The following is a 24,212-nucleotide window of genomic DNA, read 5'->3' as shown; positions in this document are numbered from 1 at the left end:
CTGTGCTTAATGCACAGCAGTTAGTGTTTGCAAGCCAGAAACACAATGTAATGTCAGAGCGCGACTGTGTTAATACAAAGGAAAACATTCAGCATTTCTTTGAACTGAATGTAGACTGAATCCTTTAGGTGATAATGTCTACAATCCCCAAACCCTGCCCCCTCCCTTCCTTCTGTTCTCCCACCCCTCCTCTCTTCTTGAAGTTAAAATTTCTGGATGAAGAATGTGGTTGGTTTGTACTTCTTTCTGCACCAACTTGAAGACACTCCCCCTGCCTAATTTGGGGGAAGCACTACCTTTTTTTTGCCTCCCTCCCAGGGAACATTACTTTATTCTTTTCTTTTCTCTTCAGTCTCCACTAAACAAAAGAAGCTCTGGACACTGCTACTCTCAAGAACCATAAGGTATATACTTTGTTTATTCCATTTTCTTTTACTTTATATTCAGGTCTGTGACTGCAAAGCCCCTATCGACTTTTTCTATTTTATTCTAAGTTTTGTAAACTTGTTTTTCTAATATGTCACTAAATACTGATAGAATTTTCCTAGGCTTGTGTTTTCACATTTTTGTATTGAAGTCAGTTGTAGCAATCAAATAGTCAGGAGACAGTCCCATAAAAAGTCTTTCAGACTTTGAAATCTAATTTTGCCAGCATCCAGATGTTTTACTTAAAGGCAGTCATGCCTTTAACAAATGGATTTTTGTTATCAGTGTGGATTCCTTTATGCAATTCAGGCAGCTTGTACTGTAGGGGATAGCAGGAGGATTTTTGCATCACATTCTCTTTTATTTGGAGGCAGCACTGTATTATTAAAGAATTACAGTTCTGTGATGTGTTTGCATTTTTATGCTGGACATGAAAAAAAGTGTCTGTAGATAGCAACGCTGCAGTATAGAGTATAGAATGAACTGCAATCTGCAGAATTAACCATTTAAGGAGTCCCAGCTTTACTATTAACTCTTTCATGAAATGCCTGCTAAATCTTAGGATGACATTTGACCAAGACAAAATATTCTACCCTGCTGTTAGATTTTTCTTTGTTAGTGAAAGTCAGATTTGCCCCCCCCCCCCACCTCTTGCAATGCACTTTCTTCCCAGCATGATCTGTGCTTTGCAGCTGGAGGAGAGAGGGTTTTGAATTACAGTGCTGTACTGCTTTAGATTTATTTACTTAATCACTGGATTTTGTTTGAGGATTTTGTAAAAGATTAATGTTTTTTTTTTTTAATGTGGATGTATTTTTAAAATTGGTTTACTGAGGTACTTTGACACCAAGTTTCATAAGGTTGCTTCTAGAAAGAACAGGAAAGTTCACCAGACTATCAGAACTGTAAGGGAGTGCTAATGGCATATTTCATACTCAAAATATATACTCTGAATCATATACAAGATCTTACTTTAATGATTATACAGATGTAGATAGCTCACTGGTCTTTTTTATTTACAAATACATTTCCAAAACCTGAAGATTCCTGTTAAGTGCACAAGCTGGATATACATAGCTGTGTTTTGTAGGAAATGTTATGTTTATTTAAAGAATAATGAATTGAAAATGTTATGTTCATCATTGTAAGGCAAATGTTAAAACTGCAAAATTACAAATTTCTCTCAGAATTGCAAAGCATTTCCCAGATGCTGCCTCTGTCTAATGCATGTAGTGACTTGTGTAACTCCCCCCATTAGTACTAAAAAAATGTGGTTAACCCAGGTTATTGTGTATCATTTCAGTTATGGCATTGATTTAAGAAAAGGAATTTTATAACCTGTAATTTATCTACAACATGGTATTTTTGAATTATGGCCAGCCATGTAGATTTGCATAATAACCTATTCTTATTATCTTTTACTATGGGGGAACAAGTTCAAGTTAGTGCAGTATGGTGACCAAGAAAATTCAAACATGTGCATTTTTGAATTCTAGTTGTATTTGTGAACAAAGGTGGACTGTTATATTTACTAGGGCATGGTTTTACTATTACTTATATTTTCTTACTAACAGCAGTTAGGGAAATATATCCATGGGCAGAATTAATAGCTTATAAGAACATGGTGCTTGTGTGTGTTTGTGCAAGAATTTAACCAATATGAAACTGGTTTAAACATGGTAATGCGTGTCATTAGTTTTCTTTAAGCTCTCCTAAAACTTGGTGAGAGCTTTTCTATGAAAACAGACATGTTGTAGAGCTCTACAACTGCCATTTTAGGTGATGCTTCATCCAAAGGTTATTTCATTTGGAACACAAATCAAGACTGGAAGTAATGTGTAATAAAAATCTTAAGCATCAGCAACCCTTTCAAATGATATTTGACAATATCCTTTTATTTTGAAATTTTGGTTCCATTTGGATGACTTTTAATAATCTCTGTGTGTTTTTATACTTAATTAATTGAAAGACTGTCATCTATTGTGTAAGCTTTTTGTCCGGGTACTATCATAATTTCTTGAACCAGTAAATGCTCTAGAGCAGTGATCCCCAATCAGTAGCTCGTGAGCAACATGTTGCTCCCCAACCCCTTGGATGTTGCTCCCACTTGCCTCAAAGCAGAAGCTTATTTTTGAATTCCAGGCTTTGAGGCAAGTTTTGGTTGTATAAAAACCAGGTTTCCTACCAAACAGAGGCTCCTGTAGGCTGATAGTCCACATTGGCGCTACCAATAGTCAATCACAACCCTTACTTGGCACTAACCAGGAACATTTTTCATGTTTGTGTTGCTCCCCAACTCTTTTTACATCTGAATGTTGCTCACGGGTGGAAAAAGGTTGGGGACCCCTGCTCTAGAGCTACCATTAGTTTTTTTATGTTCTTTCTGCTTTATATGTTGATAGCAAAGAAAACATTCATCTAGGATAAAAATGTCCCTATTAATACTGAAAGGCTGGAATATAACTCTTAACATTTTGCACCAATAACTGAGATATTTACATATCTTTGTGACTGCCCACAAAAGTTCACACTTGAGACTCTTGCAATAATTTCGTTTTTACCTTTATGCATTTAAAACTGTTCAAAAGAGCTTAACTCCTGATCAATCCCACCCCCAACACCGACCCACATCCAGGAGCCAAAGTTTTAACAGAACATATTACCTGGAGAAAGTGTACACATCTACATTCTTTTTAAATTGTTTTGATTTAAACATATTAAAGATAAATTATGTTTTGTGTTGTTTTTAACTGACTGAGAAAAGGTATTTCAACATTCAACAGAGAGCAAAACAGCACGTAACATAGCAAACAGAAAAGTAAACTAAAAACAATGACTTGTCTCTGCTGTAAATAGTAGTGCCTCCAATGAGCTATACAGGGGCATAACTACAGAGGAAGCAGACCCTTGTGGCTGCAGGGTGGCCAGGGGCTATAGGGGCCCATGAGGCCCTAATTTAAATACAATTTCAATAAATAGTTGTAAAACAGGTCAACTCCTAGACATTTTGGGGGCCTGAAAAATAACTTGCTGTGGGGCCCAGAAATATCTAGTTACATCACTGGAGCTATACATATAGTTAAGTACATGATGCTTAAAGGAATTGTTCAGTATAAAAAAAACTGGGTAAATGGATAGGCTGTGCAAAATAAAAAATGTTTCTGATAGTTAGGCAAAAAATATAATGTATAAAGGCTGGAGTGACTGGATGTCTAACAGTACAGAACACTACTTCCTGCTTTTCAGCTCTATTTGTTTTCACTGACTTGTTACCCTGGTGACCAAGCAGTAACCAATCAGTGACTTGAGGGGGGGCACATGGACCATAACTGTTGCTTTTAAATCTGAGCTGAATGCTAAAGATCAATTGCAAACTCACTGAATGCTAAGGATCAATTGCAAACTCCCATGCGGCTAAGGTTGCCTCCTTTAGTGAAAAAAAAACCGGGCGGTGGGGGGCGGGTACAAAAAGGAGGCAGTCCATGATTCAAAAGGGGCGGGGCTACGCAGTGTGACACAAAAAGGGGCGGGGCAACATCAGGTAAGTTCTGCGCAAATGGGGGCAGGCCCGAGGGCTTTTTTAAAGGATATTTCAAATTACTGGCAACTGCATTGCCAGTAAATTTCTAATACCGGCCCCGGCCTTGGCAGGTGTTTTACCGGCCGGGTGGCAAGCCTACATGCGGCCCGCTGGCTAACTCAGAGTTAGAGAGCTGAAAAGCAGGAAGTAGTGTTCTGTTCTGTTATGTTAGACATCCAGTCACTCCAGCCTTTATACATTACATTTTTGCATAACTAACTATATTAGAAACATTTTTTATTTTGCACAGCCTATCTATTTATCCAGTTTTTATTTTTACATTGAAGTGTTCCTTTAAGAAATACAGCAAAATAGTGTCTATCATGGTTTACAGCATGCCTGAACTCAATCTGTGGGTTCTGGCAAATGCCAAAGGAGCTGCTGTATGATGCCATAGAAAGTCTCTATTTATTGGGCTGGTTTAGGGCTGTTTGGGTCCATATGTAATTGAATTGGCAGCGCCTATTTAGACTCCCAGTCCAGACCTGGTGTACAGTATACAGTCCTGTGAAGTAGTGCTATATAAATAAAAAAGAAATATATATATATATACTGTATATATATATATATATATATATATATATATATATATATATATATATATATATATATATATACATGTTCTACTTCTTTCAGTGCATGCATTATATTGGTACGTTTTAAACAGGACCAGAGCCTGCTGATAAAAATAGGAGGAACTTTAAAGTGGTGCTTTAAGTATGCTATAGAATGGTTCTAAGTTCTAAGTTCTAAGCAACTTTCCAATTGATCTTCATTGTTTATTTTTTATAGTTCTTTGGCATTCTTCTAATTCTTTCCAGCTTTCAAATGAGGGTCAGTGACCCCAATCTTTCTTTGTAAGGCTACAAATGTATTGTTATTGATACTTTTTATTTTTCATCTATCTATTAAGACCCTCTTCTTTTTATATTCCAGTCTCTCATTCAAATCAATGCCTGGTTGCTAGGGTAATTTTGACCCTAGCAACCAGATTGCAAACTGGAGAGCTACTAAATAAAAAGCTAAATAACTCAAATATCACAACCAACATAAAATGAAAACCATTTGCAAATTGTCTTAGAATATCACTCTCTACATCATACTAAACTATTTCTAAACGTGAACAGATTTGCTGACTGATGAGGCCAAAAGCCAGGTTGCTAATCAAGGGGACTGAAATATTACTTTATAAAAATATCATAAAAATATTTAACTACTACATTGTTGTAGTTCCGAGCTTCTGAAAATGATTGTGGTGTTTACTCATACCTCCCAATTCGGAAATAAAAAGAGGGACAAAAGATTTTTGGCCACACCCCCTAATTACCATGTTCATTTTACAAAATTTGCCAGGTCATGAAAGTTTGAACATATTTCTGTGGGTTTTTTCAGTTATTACAGTTTTGTTAATGAAGGTGAATTGCCCTTTAAGCTGTGAGTATAACTTCTCCCAAGGGACCTGTTATCTTATCTTAACCTATCAGCCCATGGGATATTGTGCTTGCGAATAGTAAAACTGCACAATAGCTAAACAAATGGCGTTGTGTTGCTCAAATTAATCTGAGAGAAAATAAGGTGAATATGTCAATATATTTTTTATTTTCATGCTGGCTTTAGCAGATATAATGTTTACTTTAAACAAACAATTAATTGGCATTACAGGATGACTTGGTGAAACTGCTGCTTCAAGTGCTATATAAAGGTTTGCTATGGACCAAAGTACAAACCAGATGTGGACATGGATATCTTAAGTACAGCTCCAAAATGGGCCTTAGTGGTCTATACATAACAGGCGCTTTTGTACCTGATGCCCCCCCCAATAAAAATGCCTGAAGCAAGGGTCTCACATTTCCTAATTGTAGCAACATTAACATAAGAACCCCCCTTTTGATATATTATATTTATATAAACACGATATTGTACTTGTGAAAAAAAAATCCCAATGTTACTACATATTGTCCTAATTGTTCTCTGAAGAGTTTCCAGGGCATATGCCAAGACACACATCCAACAAAAAAAATTTTGGAAGCTAGAGGGATATGAGTGCAAGGGGTTCAGGGTCCCTATAGATTAATTTAGACTGCAATTCTATACAAGCATTCTTTGTACAGGCATTAAGCACTATAGCATATTTTTAATGGTGGCTGTTGTTCAAAGGAACCTCCCTAATAGTATGTTCATAGACATGGGCCAAAAGCAGGCTTGTGCCAAATGAAAACCTCCTAAACTAAAATGGCATAACTGGTTGTTAATTGTTGCTAATAGAGATTTGTCAGTTAACTGTTAATTATTTGACAGTGGTCCATGAAGGCAGATAAAATTTCCCTAATTTCCTGGAAAGTGTCATATTGACTTTCTCTCCCAGGGTATTTTGTCTTTGGAAATGTAATAACTTTAAGATGACCAACAACACATACTTCCATAACGCTTGCAGCATAACTAGAATGTATTATTTATGTCCTCAAAACCCTAGGAAATTATACATTATATTGCATAAATGACTGTAGAGATACCATGCTAAACTGTATAAACAACCACTATTCATGTATTCTTCAAAGGTAAATAAAAGACATCCTGTTTGTCTCTGTCTCAAAAACAGAAGAATTGAAATACTTGTATACATTGTATATTAAGGGGCAGATGTATCAAGGGTCGAATTTCGAGGGGTTAAATCCCTCGAAATTCAACTGGGGAATAGAATTGAATAGGCAATTCGGGCAAATTTACTCACTGGCGATTAGTCGAATGGGCGAATATTCGCCCGACGAATAGTCGCACGATCGAATATTCGATCAAAGGATTTTCATATGATCGAATGATCGATCAAATGGCTTTTTATTCGATCAAAAACTTAGAAAACAAGCCTATGGGACTTTCCCATAGGCAAAGTAGGCAGTCGAAGAGACAGTACTTCGACTATCGAATGGGCGAATAGTCTCAGCGTTTTTGCACTCGATCAATTCGAATCATTCTACTCAGGCGAATTTATGCCAATTGGATAGTCAAGCAGTACAAAAAACTACTCGAAATTCGAGGTTTTTTCCCCTCTATTCATTCACCCGAGCTTGGTGAATGTGCCCCCATGGGGTAAATTTTTCAAAGAGTAAAGTTCCGCCACTAGAGTGAAATTCCGCAGCTCCCAATTAATTTCTATGGGATTTTGAAAGGCGTATTTATCAATGGGTGAAAGTGAAAGTTCACCCCTTGATAAATACGCTTATAAAAATCCCATAGAAATTAATGGATAGTGGCGGAAATTCACTCTAGTGGCGGAACTTCACTATTAACTTCACTCTTTGATAAATATACCCCCTTATGTTTAAGGGGTTGTTCACCATCCAAACACTTTTTTCAGTTCAGTTGTTTTTAGAGTGTTCCCCAGAAATAAAGACTTTTTTCAATTACTTTCCATTATTTATTTTTTTCCTGTTTTTCCAAAATCTAAGTGTAAAGTTGAATGTTCCTGTCTCTGGCGTTTGAGTCTGGCAGCTCATTATTCAGGGGCAGACTCTAAACTGTTACAATTTTGCAACATTTAGTTGATACATTTCTCAGCAGCATCTCTGGAGTATTAGCAACTATTGTATCAATTCTAACAGCTGCCTGTAATGAAACCCAGAGATTGTGCTAAATGTATTCATTCAGAACAGTTTACAGGGTCGGTGACCCCCTCCCAGGGCTGCTTCAGAGGATGAAAAATTATACTTTACACAATATTAGAAAAATGGTCACACATAGAAAATAGAAAGTCATTGCAAAAAGTCGTTATTTCTGGGGATCTATCTGAAAACAACTAGTTGTTTGAAGGTGAACCACCCATTTAAGACTGGAAAACCCATGACTGCCTTACATAGTTATATAGTTAAAATGGGTTGGAAAACACAAAGTCCATCAAGTTCAACCCCTCCAAATGAAAACCCAGCATCTATACACACCCCTCCCTACTTTCACATAAATTATACAGTATATAACCATATCTATACTAACTATAGAATTTAGTATCATAATAGCCTTTGATATTATGTCTATTCAAGAAATCATCCAAGGCACTCTTAAAGGCATTAACAGAATCAGCCATCACAACATCACCAGGCAGTGCATTCCACAACCTCACTGACCTCACTGTAAAGAACCACCTACGTTGCTTCAAATGAAAGTTCTTTTCTTCTCATCTGAAGGGGTGGCCCCTGGTACGGTGATCCTCTTTATGTGTAAAAAGGTCCCCTGCTGTTTGTCTATAATGTCCTCTAATGTACTTGTAAAGAGTAATCATGTCCCCTTGCAAGCGCCTTTTTTCCAGTGAAAACAAACCCAACCTTGACAGTCTTCCCTAATAATTGAAGTCTTCCATCCCTCTAACCAATTTAGTTGCACGTCTCTGCACTCTCTCCAGCTCATTTATATCCCTCTTAAAGAATGGAGTCCAAAACTGCTCTTCATACTCCAGATGAGGCCTTACCAGGGACCTATATAGAGGCATAATTATGTTTTCATCCCATGAGTTAATGCCCTTTTTTATGTAAGACAGAACTGTATTTGCTTTAGTAGCCACATAATGACACTGCCCAGAATTAGACAAATTTTTATCTACAAAAACCCCAAAATCCTTCTCATTTAAGGAAACTCCCAACACACTGCCATTTAGTGTATAACTTGCATTTGTATTATTTTTGCCAAAGTGCATACATAACCTTGCATTTATCAACATTGAACCTCATTTTCCAGTTTTCTGCCCAGTTTCCCAACTTAGACAAATCACTTTGCAAAGTTGCAGCATCCTGCATGGAACCTATAGTTCTGCACAATTTAGTATCATCTCCAAAAATAGAAACAGTACTTTTAATGCCCATCTCCAGGTCATTAATAAACAAGTTGAAAAGCCAGCGACCTAGTACAGAGCCCTGTGGTACTTTGGTCACTGGTCCAATTAGAAAATGTTCCATTTATCACCACTATTTGTAGTCAATCATTTAGCCAGTTCTTGTCCAGGTATAAATACTATGTTCCAGGCCAACATTCCTTAATTTAACCAGTAACATTCTGTGTGGCACTGTATCAAATGCTTTAGCAAAGTCTAAGTTAATCACATCCACTGCCATCCCAGAATCGAGGTCCCTAGTTACCTTCTCATAAAACAAAATCAAGTTAGTCTGGCAGATCTATTATGCATAACACCATGCTGGCACAAACTCGTATTATGATTTACTATGATGTTCAGTATCTTATCCTTTATTAACCCTTCAAAAAACTTTCCTACCACTGACGTCAGACTAACTGACCTGGTTTTGAGAACAGGATCCATTTTTGAATAGCGGCACCACATCACAGCAATTTGCCAGTCTCTCAGCATTATGCCAGCCCTCAAAGAATCCTGAAAAATTATTAAAGAGGTTTAGCAATCACAGAGCTAAGCTCGCTAAGTACCCTGGGATTAATTACATTTGGCCCCGGACCTTTGTTTATCTTAACATGTTCTAGTCTCTTGAATTTCCTCATGTGTGAACCATGCATCATTAGTTAATTACTAGAATTGGGACTATCAAGTAGGAAGCCTTCATTAACTGGTTCCTCATTTGTGTAGACAGAAAAATATGTGTTCAGAATCTGCGCTTTTTTTTGTTTTCATCAACCAGCTGACCCCCCTCTGATATTAAAGAATTTGACCCATGACACCATCTATGGGCGTCATTTTTGCGGTGAAACAAGGCGAAAAAATTCGCCCATCCGTACTAGTAAGTTCTTGAACGAGCATAATATTTTGTTTGGCCTTCATTTTATGTGAATGAGAGACTTGCCTTCTGTTGTTTTGCAGCCACGATTTGTGGCTTCTGCCACCAGTTAACAAGATAGCATTTTCAGTTCCTAAGGCTAATTCCACACAATGCAGATCTTGGCCTTCGAACCCAAGTGGAGTCAGGACCGGATTTACATAGCGAGCACCCCTAGGCCCACTGACTTTCGTCACCCCCGTTCCCTCTCTTTAACTCACTCAAATTTTCATAATTGGGCCGAGATCTGCATCTTGTGGCACTAGCAGAAGGCTATTATCTGCTCCTCCAATGCTGCTCTGCTGTCATCCGAGTACATTGCCTCTGCTCTGATGCAGGCAGATGTGACGGATTTCAGCTTGAAATGCAAAATCTTGCATTCCAGCATGTTGTGTCTGTCTGCACCTGAGCCGAGGAAATGTGTTCGGGTTCAGGCACATGTAATAGCTGAGCAGCATTGGAGGAATGGATTCTCAGCCTGCATTTCTCCACAGGCTGAGATCCGCTACATGTGGCCCTAGCCTCAGATAAAGTAATGGAAAATAATTTGAAAACCTTACAAAATTAAAAAATAAAGCACAGTTAGAATTAGCATCTAAACATGTTAATATTTGTTGAAAGTTGGACCTCCACTTTAATTACATACCATATTCTTATTGGTATGTGGAATTAAGTGAAGAATTTTGCCTTTTATCTGCCTTCTTTACCTGGTATTGTTGATTAGTCCAGTAGGAGTCTGATGCAGAGGAAGAGTTACGTATTCCAAGCAAGGTGACATTGTCTACAGATATATGGAAGGAGCAATAATTTATTTGTAGGTGGCCTATTGCCCAACATTCTCCAGGTGGTTTTGAAACTGTGGGTTTTACCTCCCCCCCAAGAGTGGCTTAGAGCAGTGGGTGGGTGGCCTAAAGTAAAGAATGCTTATTTGCTCTCCTACTTACTAACTTTTACATTGGTAAATTTTTGTGTAAACACTTATTTTCTGCCAAAGAGTTTCATGAAATTAGTGCTGAAATAGAAACATTTTTGATATTTTGAAAAATCTGTCACATAATTATGAATTAAGGGAGGCATTGACCAAGTGTTGGATCTCAAAAAGGGTCTGGAACCAGAAAGGTCAGACACAACCACTGTTCTGTAGAGAACTTTATGGTCTGGTTAGTTGCAAAAATGTATCCTACGTTTGAGACTACACCGACAAGTTGCACAGTATAGTCATATCACTGTAGCTTGTTCTGTGAGGAGTTAGCTACACAAATATGAAACTGGTATCTAAAGAGTTTAGCTGCAGTAGATGTGTGTGCCAATAAACAAGGCCCAATCATGTCACTGGTGATGTCAACAAGATTACAGAGATAGGCAGTACCATTAAGCATTGCAGTGCAGTATAATGCTGGCCTAAATAATTTGAATGCATTACAGCATCACAGCATTCCGTTAGTAACTTGTGAGCTTTGTCCAATGAATGCTGTTCTCCACAACAGTTTTATTAACTGACACTTTCTCATCTTGTTGCAGTCTTAGGGGTAACCCACAGGGCACATCTATAGACTTAATTTGCATTTACACTTCTATTCTGCATGAAGAGCCTGGTAGCACACATATGGGGTTATGTGATTAAAGACACTAAGTTTGCCCAGGGGCAGTAACCTATAGCAACCAATCAGCAGGTAGAATTTCCAGGTCATATGTTTAAAAGCAAACATCTTATTGGTTGCTACTGGTTACTTCTCCTGGGCAAACGTAGTGCCTTTTATTACATGTTGAGGATAGACTGTTCTTGGGCCATCGTATTTTCAGAAAATTTTCTAGTTAGTGTTTTGGTGCTGAACATTGATAGTACCAATGATGTTTGCAATGGAAGTTGACAGAGGCAGTTTGTGCCCTGCGTGCCACATGGCAGTTTTGTGCAATTTGTTTTTCAAGTGGTATTTAAACTGGCTTATATGCGCAACACAAGAATCAGTTATGTGATGCATAATATTCATAGTGTTTAATGATTATTTAATTAATAATTATTATAATATGTAGTGTATTTTGAATTTTGTGTGTTTTGAGAATATATACGAAAGAAAAATATTCAGCTCTTTGCCTTCCCTTTTCATGTACCACCTCATCCAAAAGGAAAGCCCTGAATCAAGGGTATGCGATGCATCTGATGTGCTTTTGTACTTGCTAAATGCACAACTATATACAGTTACCTCAGGTTAGTCAGGATTTTGACAGCTCAGCCAGCAGTGCCAGATTGTTACTGAAATGTCCAGAGTTTCTCTTTGATCTCTAGCACTGATGCCAGTAAAAGATACAAAACTGTAATGACACATAAAACCTGACCTTAAAACCCCCAGAAATGTGTTTAAAGTTTCCATAGCCTAAATGTTTGTAAAATGCTGTGGTATTTAGAGTGTGTAGCCATAAAATTGTAGTGGTCAGAATTTTTTTATATGCTACACGCGGCATATTTTTTTGTCCCTCTTTCGATTTTTCAAATATTGGGAGGTATGTATTTAGTACATACTGTATGTCAAAACTCAATACAAATTCATTATGAATGTAATACATAGCTTTTCTAAATTTAAAAAATAATCTGTTGATGTTAACAAACAGAAACTTAATATTCTATTCTATGACACTCCTTAAATGAATAGCTGTTTTCTATGTCAGTATTAAAGTAAATTCTAACATCAGATTGTTTTCATCTCTTTAAAGGAGTGCCACATCACAGCAAATCTATATGCTCCTGGTTATTAGCTGTGACTAGTTCAACAGTAACGGGAGAAGTGGAAGAGCCCTCACAAAGAAAGGCAGGATTTCTCCAAACCTGCCATGGCGCTTATATGGCTGGCTAAGTTCATGCTGGGATATACAGTGTTATGGTATGTGAAACAAGCTCTGGGTCAGATGGAGCAAGGAGATCTTCATGTGGACAGGTTTGCAGGCCAAGAAGACAAACTAATTCCCCAAAGAGTACGGAGGAGGGGACAAGACACTCTTAGAGGGTATGTTATGACAAATTTAGCTTTTTCGCTTTTATGCATAGGAGCTGTATGCTGTATGAAAAGATTCTTTATGGTGGCATCTGAAGATGATTAGCACAAAATATTTTCTTTCTGATGTGGACTGCTCCATATACTAACTTGCCTTAAGATTTTTAGTGTCATGGAGTCCTCTTGAAATTGTGAAATCTTAGACATACATAGACAGCAGATAATACAAGAACATATACAAACCATAAGAATATAAGAGCAGGATAAACAGTAAATTGTGCTTATAACATGATTATTAGGGCTTTTGCTGGAATTATGTAGAAAAAGTAAATAAACTATGAGGACATATGTTATATTTTACATGATTTATTTTTAACAAGAAGATGGGGTATCTGGCACACTGACAGGGGGATGATTTATCAAAAATTTAGTTTGTGTCTTTTCCATGATTCGAGAAAAAAATCTGAGAAAAACACAATTTCCGATGTTTTCAAAAATATTCTTCGGAACCTCAAATATATATATATTTTATCAAGTTTTTCCTGACCCAACTTTTTTGAGTTATTTTATTGATAAATAAGGAAAAGCCGTAGATGGGAATTTTGGTCGAGCTTGGTTTAATAAAAATGAGATAAATTCAAGTTTTAGTAAATAGTCCCTGTAGTGTCCTTTATTACATAACCCTAAATGGAAATAAATAGTCTCTAACAACTTTATTTTCCAAGTTCATTGAAACATTCAAGTTTTTAGCCTCATTAAATTGAATGGAACAATGTGATTCTGTCTGACATGCAACATTTTTCTGAGAAAAAACACACGCAAGAATATTCTGTCTCACATTTTGCCTCTTTTTTTTTCTTGGTGCTTTTTTTTCCCTAGACCTCAAAAATTGATAAATGAGCTCCATAGTGTATGTCTGTCCACAGTACGGCTAATAAATTCGATATCCTAACTAAATGGCAGCATGGTTACAACCATTTCTGTATTTTTACAGTCATTGAATTTAAAATAAAATAAATATAATAATAATATAAAATAAAATTAACAATTTTTAGATTTAAGAATTTTAGATTTTTTCCATTGCTATAGCAACTATTCCAAACATGATTTTTTTCAATTAGTGCAAATGGCTCATTCATCATATTTAACCATTGAGGAAAATACCATCAAAGAGTAATAACAATTTACTGTTCTGCTAAGAATTCCTTCCTATGGAAGGGATACATGGAGCATGATTTATCTGTTGCACATAAAGACTTATGGGGGCAGGGATAGGATCGTGCCAATTCTTGTAAATGTCTCATTTTCCTTGTAGTTGGATGGTATACTTAATTGTAAAAATGTCTAGACTATAATTTTCTTCTAGCTCTCTTTCTTTAATGGACACTGAGCAATGTACATTCTCATTCAAAGGATAATTTCTTTTGTTATATTTACTATATAGTAGAGTTTCAAAGTATTTTTTTTCAAAGTCAGTTGAGTCTTTTCTGACAACAAAGAGACTTCCCTCCTAAAAGAGCTAGTGACTTATTGTACAAACATTCCATTTCACATTCTCACAGGAGGTTACAAGTTTAAAAATAATTCATCACCTTCTCCTAAGGGCAAAAGAAACCAATGAATCTTTCTAAGCTTTAATTCCTCAAAGCAAAGTGTTAATATGAGTAACCCTGGGCAGTGTTTTCCTGAAGCTGATGATAGAGTAGGACTAACTGCAATCATCTTGGGATCATGAAAGATCAGGTCTAAGCGGGCCATACACAGGGAGATTCACTCATTTGGCGGTGTCGACAAATGATCGAAATCGCTGCAAATTTTTTTGGACAATTCCGATGAAATTGTCAGAATTGTCGCAGGCGTCAAAATTTGTGTTTCACAAATTTTTCACTGGAATTTCGCTGGAAATCCGCAAATTTTTCAGCAAACCGAAACGGCAGGGCATGCAGTTGCTTTCACTTTCCATTAAGCACTTCCTAAATGTCACTGCACTCCACACATTCTGCCATTCTCTTGACCGTTTTAATGTGTAACCAGTGCATGGGGATGGACATCGGGTCCCCCATTCTGGTGCATAAACAAAATTCTCAAATTATGGCAGGCTTGCCTTAATAACAGTGTCTACAAAATGGCTCCTGCCTGCTTGCTATAATTATGAATTCCCAGACTGAAGGAAACACAATTCAAATTTATATTGTGTAATTAAAGTTAATTTTGCTTTACTATTGTGATAAATAGGATTTTGAATAATTTTTTTTGGCTGACAGGTCCCCTTTAATGCTCTATTCTGGAAGTAAATACACCAATGCAGATTATCAAGAGGACACTTCATACATACTGTCCTGCGGGAAAAGATATTAACTTCAATAGTTTGCAAGTGGCCTGTTTTTTCTGAAATTAATACTTCTGAATTGTGCATTGTTATAAATGTATAAGCAACTCTTTTTACTAAATTTATAAGCATTTCTATTTGCTACCACAGATTGGTGATTTATGAAATTGCCTTTGAAATATTTACAGTGCACAATTATTTATATATAATCTAAATATAATTACTAACTAAATGAAACTAATTACTAAACTAATAATTACTAAACTAAATTAAATCAAACTATATGAAAGGAATGCTTTCAACTGCAATGGATCCTTGAGAATTTGTGTAACCCACTTACACATATATTGTAGGCTATATGAGAAAAATTGCTCAGTATCATTTATTTATAAATAGATTTTGTGTATTATGCAAAATGCATATATAAAGTATAATAATGTCATATGACATTCTTGCCTGAAGCACAATTCACTGCAATTCAGATTTTGAGTTTTAAGATATTCTTAGTAAATTTTAATTGCTGTGGTAGAATAATTTGCTTGTAACTTAATACAACCAGAATATGCATATTTAGTATATCATCAATATTCTCTTGATTTATTTGGTTGTTATCATCAAAAGAGACTAAAGAGACTAAGGAGCCAGAGAAAGTTCCTGAATTTGTGTATTTTTAATTCACTATATAGAAAATATTTATCCATCTTCAGCTTGTCTGATGTGGTTAATCCCTATGGTGCATATTCAGATTTCATGGAACAGAGTTCACTCAGAGGAATGCTATTTTTTATTAATCCAACATGTCTGTATAAACCTGTGGGTCTTTAGAACAGCAACAAAGAAGTATTGTATTATCTACCCAAAGAATGATAATAATTAATCTACATGTTGCCCTTTTGTGTGTTTGTTAATATTAATCTAAGAAAAGAGCAAAACGAGAAAAACATTTTTAAATCATAGATACAAAAAAGACACACACCGCTGAGACATACAGATCTTGTAAAGAGTTTGTTTCAGTTACATAAAAAATAGGCAAATGTAATAAATGAAATGTAAAAAGCTGTAATAAAACAAATTCATTTTCATTGTTGCCTCATATGGCCAGTTGAGGCTTGGTTACAAGTTTAAATTACCCCATGTTTTCAGTTTGAAAAATTATTTGTTAATAAATTGGTTTTACACAGGGGCTGAAAAGGTTGGGCTTAATTCTATTATCCTTGTGCAAAATAGTCATGCATTCTTGTGTCTGATGTATTTACTAACAACAAGTCACTGGCTCGTTTCACTCATTCTATTGACATGCAACTGCATCAAGAGCAGCCTTTGCAAATAATTTTTAAATGACCCTTTATTAATGTGTATTCGCCACCTCTTTCCATCTATGTTTTATAGACAGATGAATTTATTTGAATATCTAGCAGAAGTAATAGATTTACTTTTACTGGATATCCCATGACCTGGATGAATGAAAAGCTTCATAGACCAATTTAATGAAATTTTTGAATGTACTATAAAATGGTGCTTATCTGAGATCCTAACTGTGAATGATTGATGCGGAGGATATACTGAACATTACCAAGCAAAAATCTATTCTTTATTGTATTCTACCGATCCTCTCATAATGACGATATAGTTAAAAGAAAAACCGTAGGAGAGAGATGTATGTATCAGACAGGATAATCTAAATTATTCTCTCTCACAATTCAGAAAATATGTCATATTGGGTTACAACATGTTGGTACAGGCAGAATATAAAACAAACATAAAACGCAGAACGTGAATTATGGGGAGGGGACATTTAGTAAATGGCATTAGTGCAAAAGAAAGAAATGCAGACAAGCGGTAGCAGATTGTTTTCTCTCTGTTTTTGTCAGTGTGTCATTGTGTGTGTATTGTTGACCCTTGCCACCTGCTTGGCAACAATTCTGCTTAAAGGAAGTTCAGTGTAAAAATAAAAACTGGGTAAATAGATAGGCTGTGCAAAATAAAATATGTTTCTAATATAGTTAGTTAGCCAAAAATGTAATGTATAAAGGCTGGAGTGACTGAATGTCTAACATAACAGAACATAGCCCAACTTCCTGTTTTTCAACTTTCTTGGTTTACACTGACTGGTTACCCTGGTTACCAGGCAATAACCAATCAGAGACTTGAAGGGGGCCACATGGGTCTTATCTGTTGCTTTTAAATCTGAGCTGAATGCTGAGGATCAATTGCAAACTCACTGAACAGAAATGTACCATGTGGCCCCCCTTCAAGTCGCTGACTAACTCAGAGTTATAGAGCTGAAAAGCAGGAAGTTGTGTTCTGGCTATTATGTTAGACATCCAGTCACTCCAGCCTTTATACATTACATTTCTGCCTAACTAACTATATTAGAAACATTTTTTATTTTGCACAGCCTATCTATTTACACCATATTTATTTTCACACTGAACTATTCCTTTAATACATTTCCTCCTAAAGCTGGCCATAGGAGGTTCTCATAGGCCGACTTATATAATCCACTCACTCACCACCCATGCAGTCATGCCAGAGCATAGGCATGCCATTTTTTCAGTTTACCCATCCCTCCATTTGTACAAAGTAGATTACCACCTCCTGGCAATAGTAGGAAGAAAAGAAAAAGAAAAATTGTCCATTTGATCATTTATATCAATGTAATACTATTTATTGATATATATATTTTTGAATCAGAAGAAGTGGCATAACTAGATGTTTATGGGCCCCAGAATAAATTCAATTTAGGGCCCCAAAACTTTGATACGTTGATCTATTCAACCAAGATATAATGAAATTGCTCATTTAGGACCATACTGGGTCCTCTACATTCTGGGCCCTCCTGCAACTGCAGGGTCTGCTTCCTCCATAGTTATGCCCCTGAGTAGAAGTCCTTTTTGCAGCATGTGTGCTGTTAGCTCTGCTCATTCCTCTTATGTGTTATCAATTGTGTTAAATGGAACTTCAGCTATAGTAAGAGCTATGGCACACAGGTGTTTTTGTTGCTACAGCCATCTGACAGAGACCAACAGTGATTAAATCTCCCCTGGGAAAACAACCTGGGCCAACGTGTCTAATAAGAACTGAGGCATCACACACAGAGGACCTGGATGAAGCAGCAACATGAGACATCAGTGGCACATAGAGACAGGCAGGAATTAAGCATGCATGCTGCACAAAAGACTCTGAAGGAAAGTAACTCCTGTAATGGCAGTCTGAAGGAATATACTACGCAAGCATACTGAATTCATGTGGCTTAATTGTTGAACTACACTTAATACTGTTATTAGTGCTGCAGATATATTACCCAGACTACAAATAAGAAAGGTGGGAAGTACATCAGGTTGAGACCCCATAGTCCCACATGGTGTACTTGCGGATGGCCTGGTGATCTGCTTAACACACATTGCAAATGTGGTATCTGCCTTTGCTACATGACTGAGATACATAAGGTTTTGAACCCCCCCCCCCCAAGATAAGGACAGGTCCATGCTGATCCGATGTGAATATATGAATAATGATGATTTTATTCCCCTTTGGGATGTCATGTGGATTACTTCAGGATAAGAACTCACATGAGGCTTTTTTCTAGAAAATCATTAAAGGGATCATATATATCATTATTATATTAAATATATTGGGTTAATGTCTCTCACAAATTTATTTCATATGGTATATACTATAACTCATGTAGTGCAAAATACTCTTGTGGATACTTGCACAAATAAATTATACTTTTTACATTTTCTTTACAATACTAGTGTCAGGCCCGGATTTGTGGGAAGGCTACAAAGGCCAGGGACTGAGGAGGCACAATTTTAAGGGAGGCATTCTGTCCAGCCACATCTGCTCCCTAACTGCTGCACATACTGGGGGTGAGGGAGGTTTTGACTATTCTTTAATTCTCCCGCTGGAGTAGAAAGTGTGCTTGCACTTGAGGGGAGGGGGCGGGGGAGCAGGCAGACACCAGCTGGCCTAGGAGCGCCACATATACAAATTTTGTTTTGACTAATGTGCCTGGATTCACCTTTTCTCTGTTATTTCTATTATGTTTTATGACATGGGAGCACCATCCAATCCAACTGAGAGAATATATAATTACATGTGCTAATTGCCGATTCTGTTAACAAATTTCCACTGTCTGCCTGTCTCTGACCCCAATAGAAATGAATGAGTGGGAGAGGTTACAGGTAAACCCCCCCCCCCAGAATGCTCAAGATTAACAAAATATCCCATTCATGAACTGCTCACAAAAGGCATAAATAAAAGCTACTGTTATTTTGAAATATACAGTATCATGCTTTCTAGAAATGGTCCTGACTTTCCAAAGTGCAGACTATGAAAATATTTTATGTAAATGCTTTTAGGATTGCCTTATAAAGATTTCTCACGTTAATAAAAGTAAGGTTCACTCATGTTAGACAATTATAACATTATGTTCCCTTTTGGGGAAAAAAAAAAAAATGGGTACAATTCTGATTCACCTAAATATCTTTGTTTCTTATATGTAATACTAATAGCAATCACAAGAATGTAATATTGCCAAAGTTTATTTGAATTTCATTTTTTAAAATTTCTTATATACCTGTATGTTTGAGGTACAGTATATTTGATCATGCCAAAGTACATTGTTCTTTACTATGCTTAGCTACTCAAAACCCCAGAGCTTCATTATCCTTTGAAGTTAGCAAACATGCCTGGCCACCATAAACATCCATGTCCAGAAGCAATGGAAGAAGACTGCTAGATACAGCTTTTCTGTACTGCCCTGTAATTTTCAATTGATTGAGAAGGCATAAATTACATAACTCTCTTTAATCATTTGAAATGTCATCAAAACTTATAAAGATGAGACTTAAGGATTGCTTTGTTTGTTGTGGGATTCTATATTTAAAAAAAATACATTTTGGTCATAGACTCAATTGTTTCTATAGTTTCAGATTTTTGGGTGACCTATTCAATTTAAAAATGTTTATTATGTAGATTATAGTTATATGGCTAAATAGCTCAACAGGAGAAGGTTATAATGCAAAGATCATATTGGCATAATGTAGGCTTACAATATATTCCTTAACACTTTGTAATGATGAGTAATTCTTACAGTTAACTAAGAGCATATTATGTGGATGCCTCCTAAATCTTACTTTCTCAGTTTGTATTGGCCATTCTCAACTTTTGTCTGCCTGTCCTTGAGTTCACTGGAAAAACATAGCAGAGCTGTGGGGGCCAGTTGTGATATGAAACATATCCCCATAAAAAAATACATTACCCAATACACTACCCAATATATTTTGGGTAGTGTATGAGCAATGAGTTTGTGTGTTTTTTGTACAAAGACATGGCGTCTCAATGTAAAGTCTGAAGGCCATGACTTGTTACAGATTTCTTTCATCATTTTAATATAATTTGAACTCTAAACTGCAGTATATCAGATAAAAAGCCAATACATTAAAAAAAATGGGCATCTTTATACAGGGAAACAGTTTTACCTGCAAAGGAGTGCCTGACAATTTGCTTTTCAAATAAAAAGAGAATTTAAAATGCATGATTTCTGTCAATGATACAGTTAGAATACAGGACATTGTGCAAAATACTATTTTTTGGATGCAGTGTGAGAAATACCCACAATTCAGTATTTCTCACACTGAATACAATGTAATTGCAAGCACGTGCTTTTGCTTCTATTGCATCTCAGGTAATGCACAAATCCTTATATAAAAGTAGCATTTATTTTACAACTTGCCACCCAGTCACAATGAACAAAATTTACCCTGTATTTGTGTTAGAATGATGTACCAGGTTAGAGAATAGTATCATGTCCCATACTATAAGGCAGGCCAACTGGAGGACTGATGATTAGATGCCATGCTGCAGGGCATGTTAGCGGGTCCCATCTTTTAATGTGCTTGTTTGATTTCTTTGCACTGATATTGTGTTAATATAATTTAGCACACTTATATATATTTTATGACTTAAAGTGCCCACTATTCAAAAAAAACATTGGCAATATTGATATACTGTAAGGCTCAAAGATTATAAAGTATGATTTATAATGTGATGTCAGGTGGACAAATTTCCATTTAGTGTTTACTTACTGTAAATATGCATATTTCATATGTGTCAGTGTCTTTGCTCTTGTTGTAAAAAAATGTAAGTGTGTGGCATAATGCTTTGCTGTGCTGTTGTATTTACAATATATGCCAACTGTTTTAATGCATGTTGTATTTTGAACAATTGGGTCAGTCAAGATTGATCTATATCATGTTGTCTGCTTGAATCAGGAGCAGGCTAAAATTATGATAATCATGCTTGATCCCTATCCCTATAGGTTGCATCGATTTATCCCTGTATTGTCTATTTTTGCAAACTTGATCAAGCTGGTTATTATTAAGAATTAAGTAGGAGTTTCTACCATTCAAAAAATATTGTAGTTTCTCAATTCTAATGCTTCGGTCTGTCCCAGCTGTTGGTAGAGATCATTGGAGGCCCTTACTTGCCCCTTAACCCACCCCTGCTTGCTGTTTTCTCTTGAGTTAAAAGCAATTTATGGGGGCTACACTTATCCATAACCAAAAGGAGGACCCAGATTGCTGCTTCTGAGTATGCTTATGTTTATACTTTTTGGACAGTGATATTGGTATGGTAGACCCTTGATCCACCCATGAAATGCCCCTCTTAAAGGAGAACTAAAGCCTAACTAAAGAAGTAGCTAGAAATGTTGTACATTATGTTTTGGGCTTCTGTACCAGCCCAAGGCAACCACGTCCCTTTAGCAGTAAAGATCTGTGTGGGACATTCACTAAGAATCGTAGTTGCACTGGCGTCCACTTTGCTGTGCTTCGCCGCACTTCGCCAGGCGTATTTTCGCCAGTGCTCTACAAATTCACTAAAATCCAAAGTTGCGCTAAGGGGTAGCGTAAGGTTGCGAAGTTGCGCTAGTGTTGATTCGCCAAGCAAAGCGAAGTTACGCTAGCGATGGTTAATTTGCATACGGCGCCAAATTCAAATTTCAATGGAAGTATTCGTAGCAGCACTACACAAGCCTGGGAAACCTTCAAAACATCAAAAAAAAAAATATTTTGCCCTACACATGTGCCCACTGTATTGTTAAGTTGCCATGAGTTAGGAAATGTAGGGGCGAAGGAGGGGAGCCCCAAAAAAAATTCGATCTTTTTCAGCCTATCACCCATAATAAAGAAAAAACGCCAGCGTTTTTTGGGACTTAGAAAAATATGTAGCTTTTTTTGAAGCAATCCCTGGTCTGAGGTGGCGAAGGAAGTCTTCGCCTGGTCTTAGGTGGCGAAGGAAGTCTGGCTTACCGTTCAGAACAATGCCAGCTTTAGTGAATTTGCGTAGTTACGTCCTTTGCGAAAATTCGCCAGGCGTAAGGGTGCGAAGTTACACTAGCGAAGTTACGCCAGCGTCCATTAGTGAATTTGCGAAGTAACGAAAATGCCCAACGCTAGCGAATTCACGCTAGCATTAGGCGCTTCGGTAAAGATGCCCCAGAAGCTCCTCATCCTCTTTTCTGCTGATTCACTGGACATGCTCTGTGCTGTCACTTACTGAGCTAAGGGACCCCCTCACAATATACAGTACACATAGAATAGAAATGTCACAATATAAGGCTGATTAGTAATTAATACAGATAATTAGCATTATAATTTAATAATCAGCCCTGTAGCATCAGCTTATATTACAGGCAAACCTCATTTTCTACTTGATAATTTATGACGACCCCTAAGCTCAGCTTCTAAACAGCTGCTCAGAGCCCACTGAGCATGTGAGTGTTGCAGACACTTTGCAAGATGGTGACCCCCTGTGACAAGTTTGAAGTCCTGGATAGTGATGGTCAAAATGGGCGCCGGCATCAAAGTTGCTGCTGGTGCCCATTAAAGTCAATGGGCATCCACTAATCGTCGCCAGTGCCTAAATTGTCACATAAAAAAAAAACCTTTGACGCTGGCAAGTTTTCGCTGCAAATTTATTCGCCGGCAGCAAAACGTGGAAATTAGTCGCAAATTCAAATTTGGCCATCACTAGTCCTGCATCACTGCTGCTATTGAAAAGCTGAAACTTATGGCTGGTGCAGTACGTTCAGTATATAATATACAGTTGTGCTCATATGTTTACATACCCTGGCAGAATTTATGATTTCTTAACCATTTTTCAGAGAATATGAATGATAACACAAAAACTTTTCTTTTACTCATGGTTAGTGGCTGGCTGAAGCCATTTATTGTCAAACAACTGTGTTTACTCTTTTTAAATCATAATCCCTACACAAACTACCCAAATGACCCTGATCAAAAGTTTACATACCCCAGTTCTTAATACTTTGTATTGCCCCTTTAACATCAATGACAGCTTGAAGTCTTTTGTGGTAGTTGTGGATAAAAAAAAAAGCATCCAGTTTCAAACTGATCAAAAGTTTACATACCCTGGTGATTTGGCCTGATAACATGCACACAACTTGACACATGCACACAACTTGACACAAAATGGTTAGAATGGCTATTAAAGGTAACCATCTTCACATGTGATCTGTTTGCTTGTAATTAGTGGGTGTGTATAAAAGGTCAATGACTTTCTGGACTCCTGACAGACCCCTGAATCTTTCATCCAGCGCTGCACTGATGTTTTTTGGATTCAAAGTCAGTTATTAATACCGTGTATTGCCCCCTTTACCGTGTATTGCCCTTTTTGCCAATAACAGCTTGAAGTCTTTTGTGGAAGTTGTGGATGAGGCTCCATCTTCTCAGACGGTAAAGCTGCCCTTTCTTCCTGGCAAAAAAAAGCCTCCAGTCATCGTAAATTCTTGGGCTCTTTTGCACGAACTGCACGTTTGAGGTCTCCCCAGAGTGGCTCAATGATATTGAGGTTAGGAGACTGAGACGGCCACTCCAGAACCTTCACTTTATTTTGCTGTAGCCAATGACAGGTTGACTTGGCCTTGTGTTTTGGATCATTGTCATGTTGGAATGTCCAAGTACATCCCATGCGCAGCTTCCAGGCTAATGAGTGCACATTTTCCTCCAGTATTTTTTGCATTTCACCTGAAGTTATTGGGTTTTTCCTTGCTTTGTGATTTAAAAAGAGTAAACACAGTTGTTTGACAATAA

General features: G+C 36.9%; 1 protein-coding gene across 3 annotated transcripts in view; it reads left to right on the top strand.

Annotated features, from left to right (window-relative positions):
• The first annotated feature begins 250 nt into the window (after positions 1 to 250).
• fbn3.L (fibrillin 3 L homeolog) overlaps positions 251 to 24,212 on the top strand; it is a 133,830-nt gene continuing 109,868 nt past the window's right edge. For all 3 annotated transcript variants that reach the window (XM_041560951.1, XM_041560952.1, XM_018253947.2), the window contains exons 1-2: positions 251 to 404; positions 12,487 to 12,776. In XM_041560951.1, coding sequence (XP_041416885.1) covers positions 12,604 to 12,776 — 173 coding nt within the window. In that variant the 5' untranslated portion in view covers positions 251 to 404; positions 12,487 to 12,603. The remainder of the gene's footprint in view (positions 405 to 12,486; positions 12,777 to 24,212) is intronic.

Source organism: Xenopus laevis, chromosome 1L (assembly GCF_017654675.1).
Source record: "Xenopus laevis strain J_2021 chromosome 1L, Xenopus_laevis_v10.1, whole genome shotgun sequence".
Classification (NCBI taxonomy): domain Eukaryota; kingdom Metazoa; phylum Chordata; class Amphibia; order Anura; family Pipidae; genus Xenopus; species Xenopus laevis.
The sequence above is the reverse complement of the archived record's forward strand: the minus strand, read 5'-3'. Positions and strand labels throughout refer to the sequence as shown.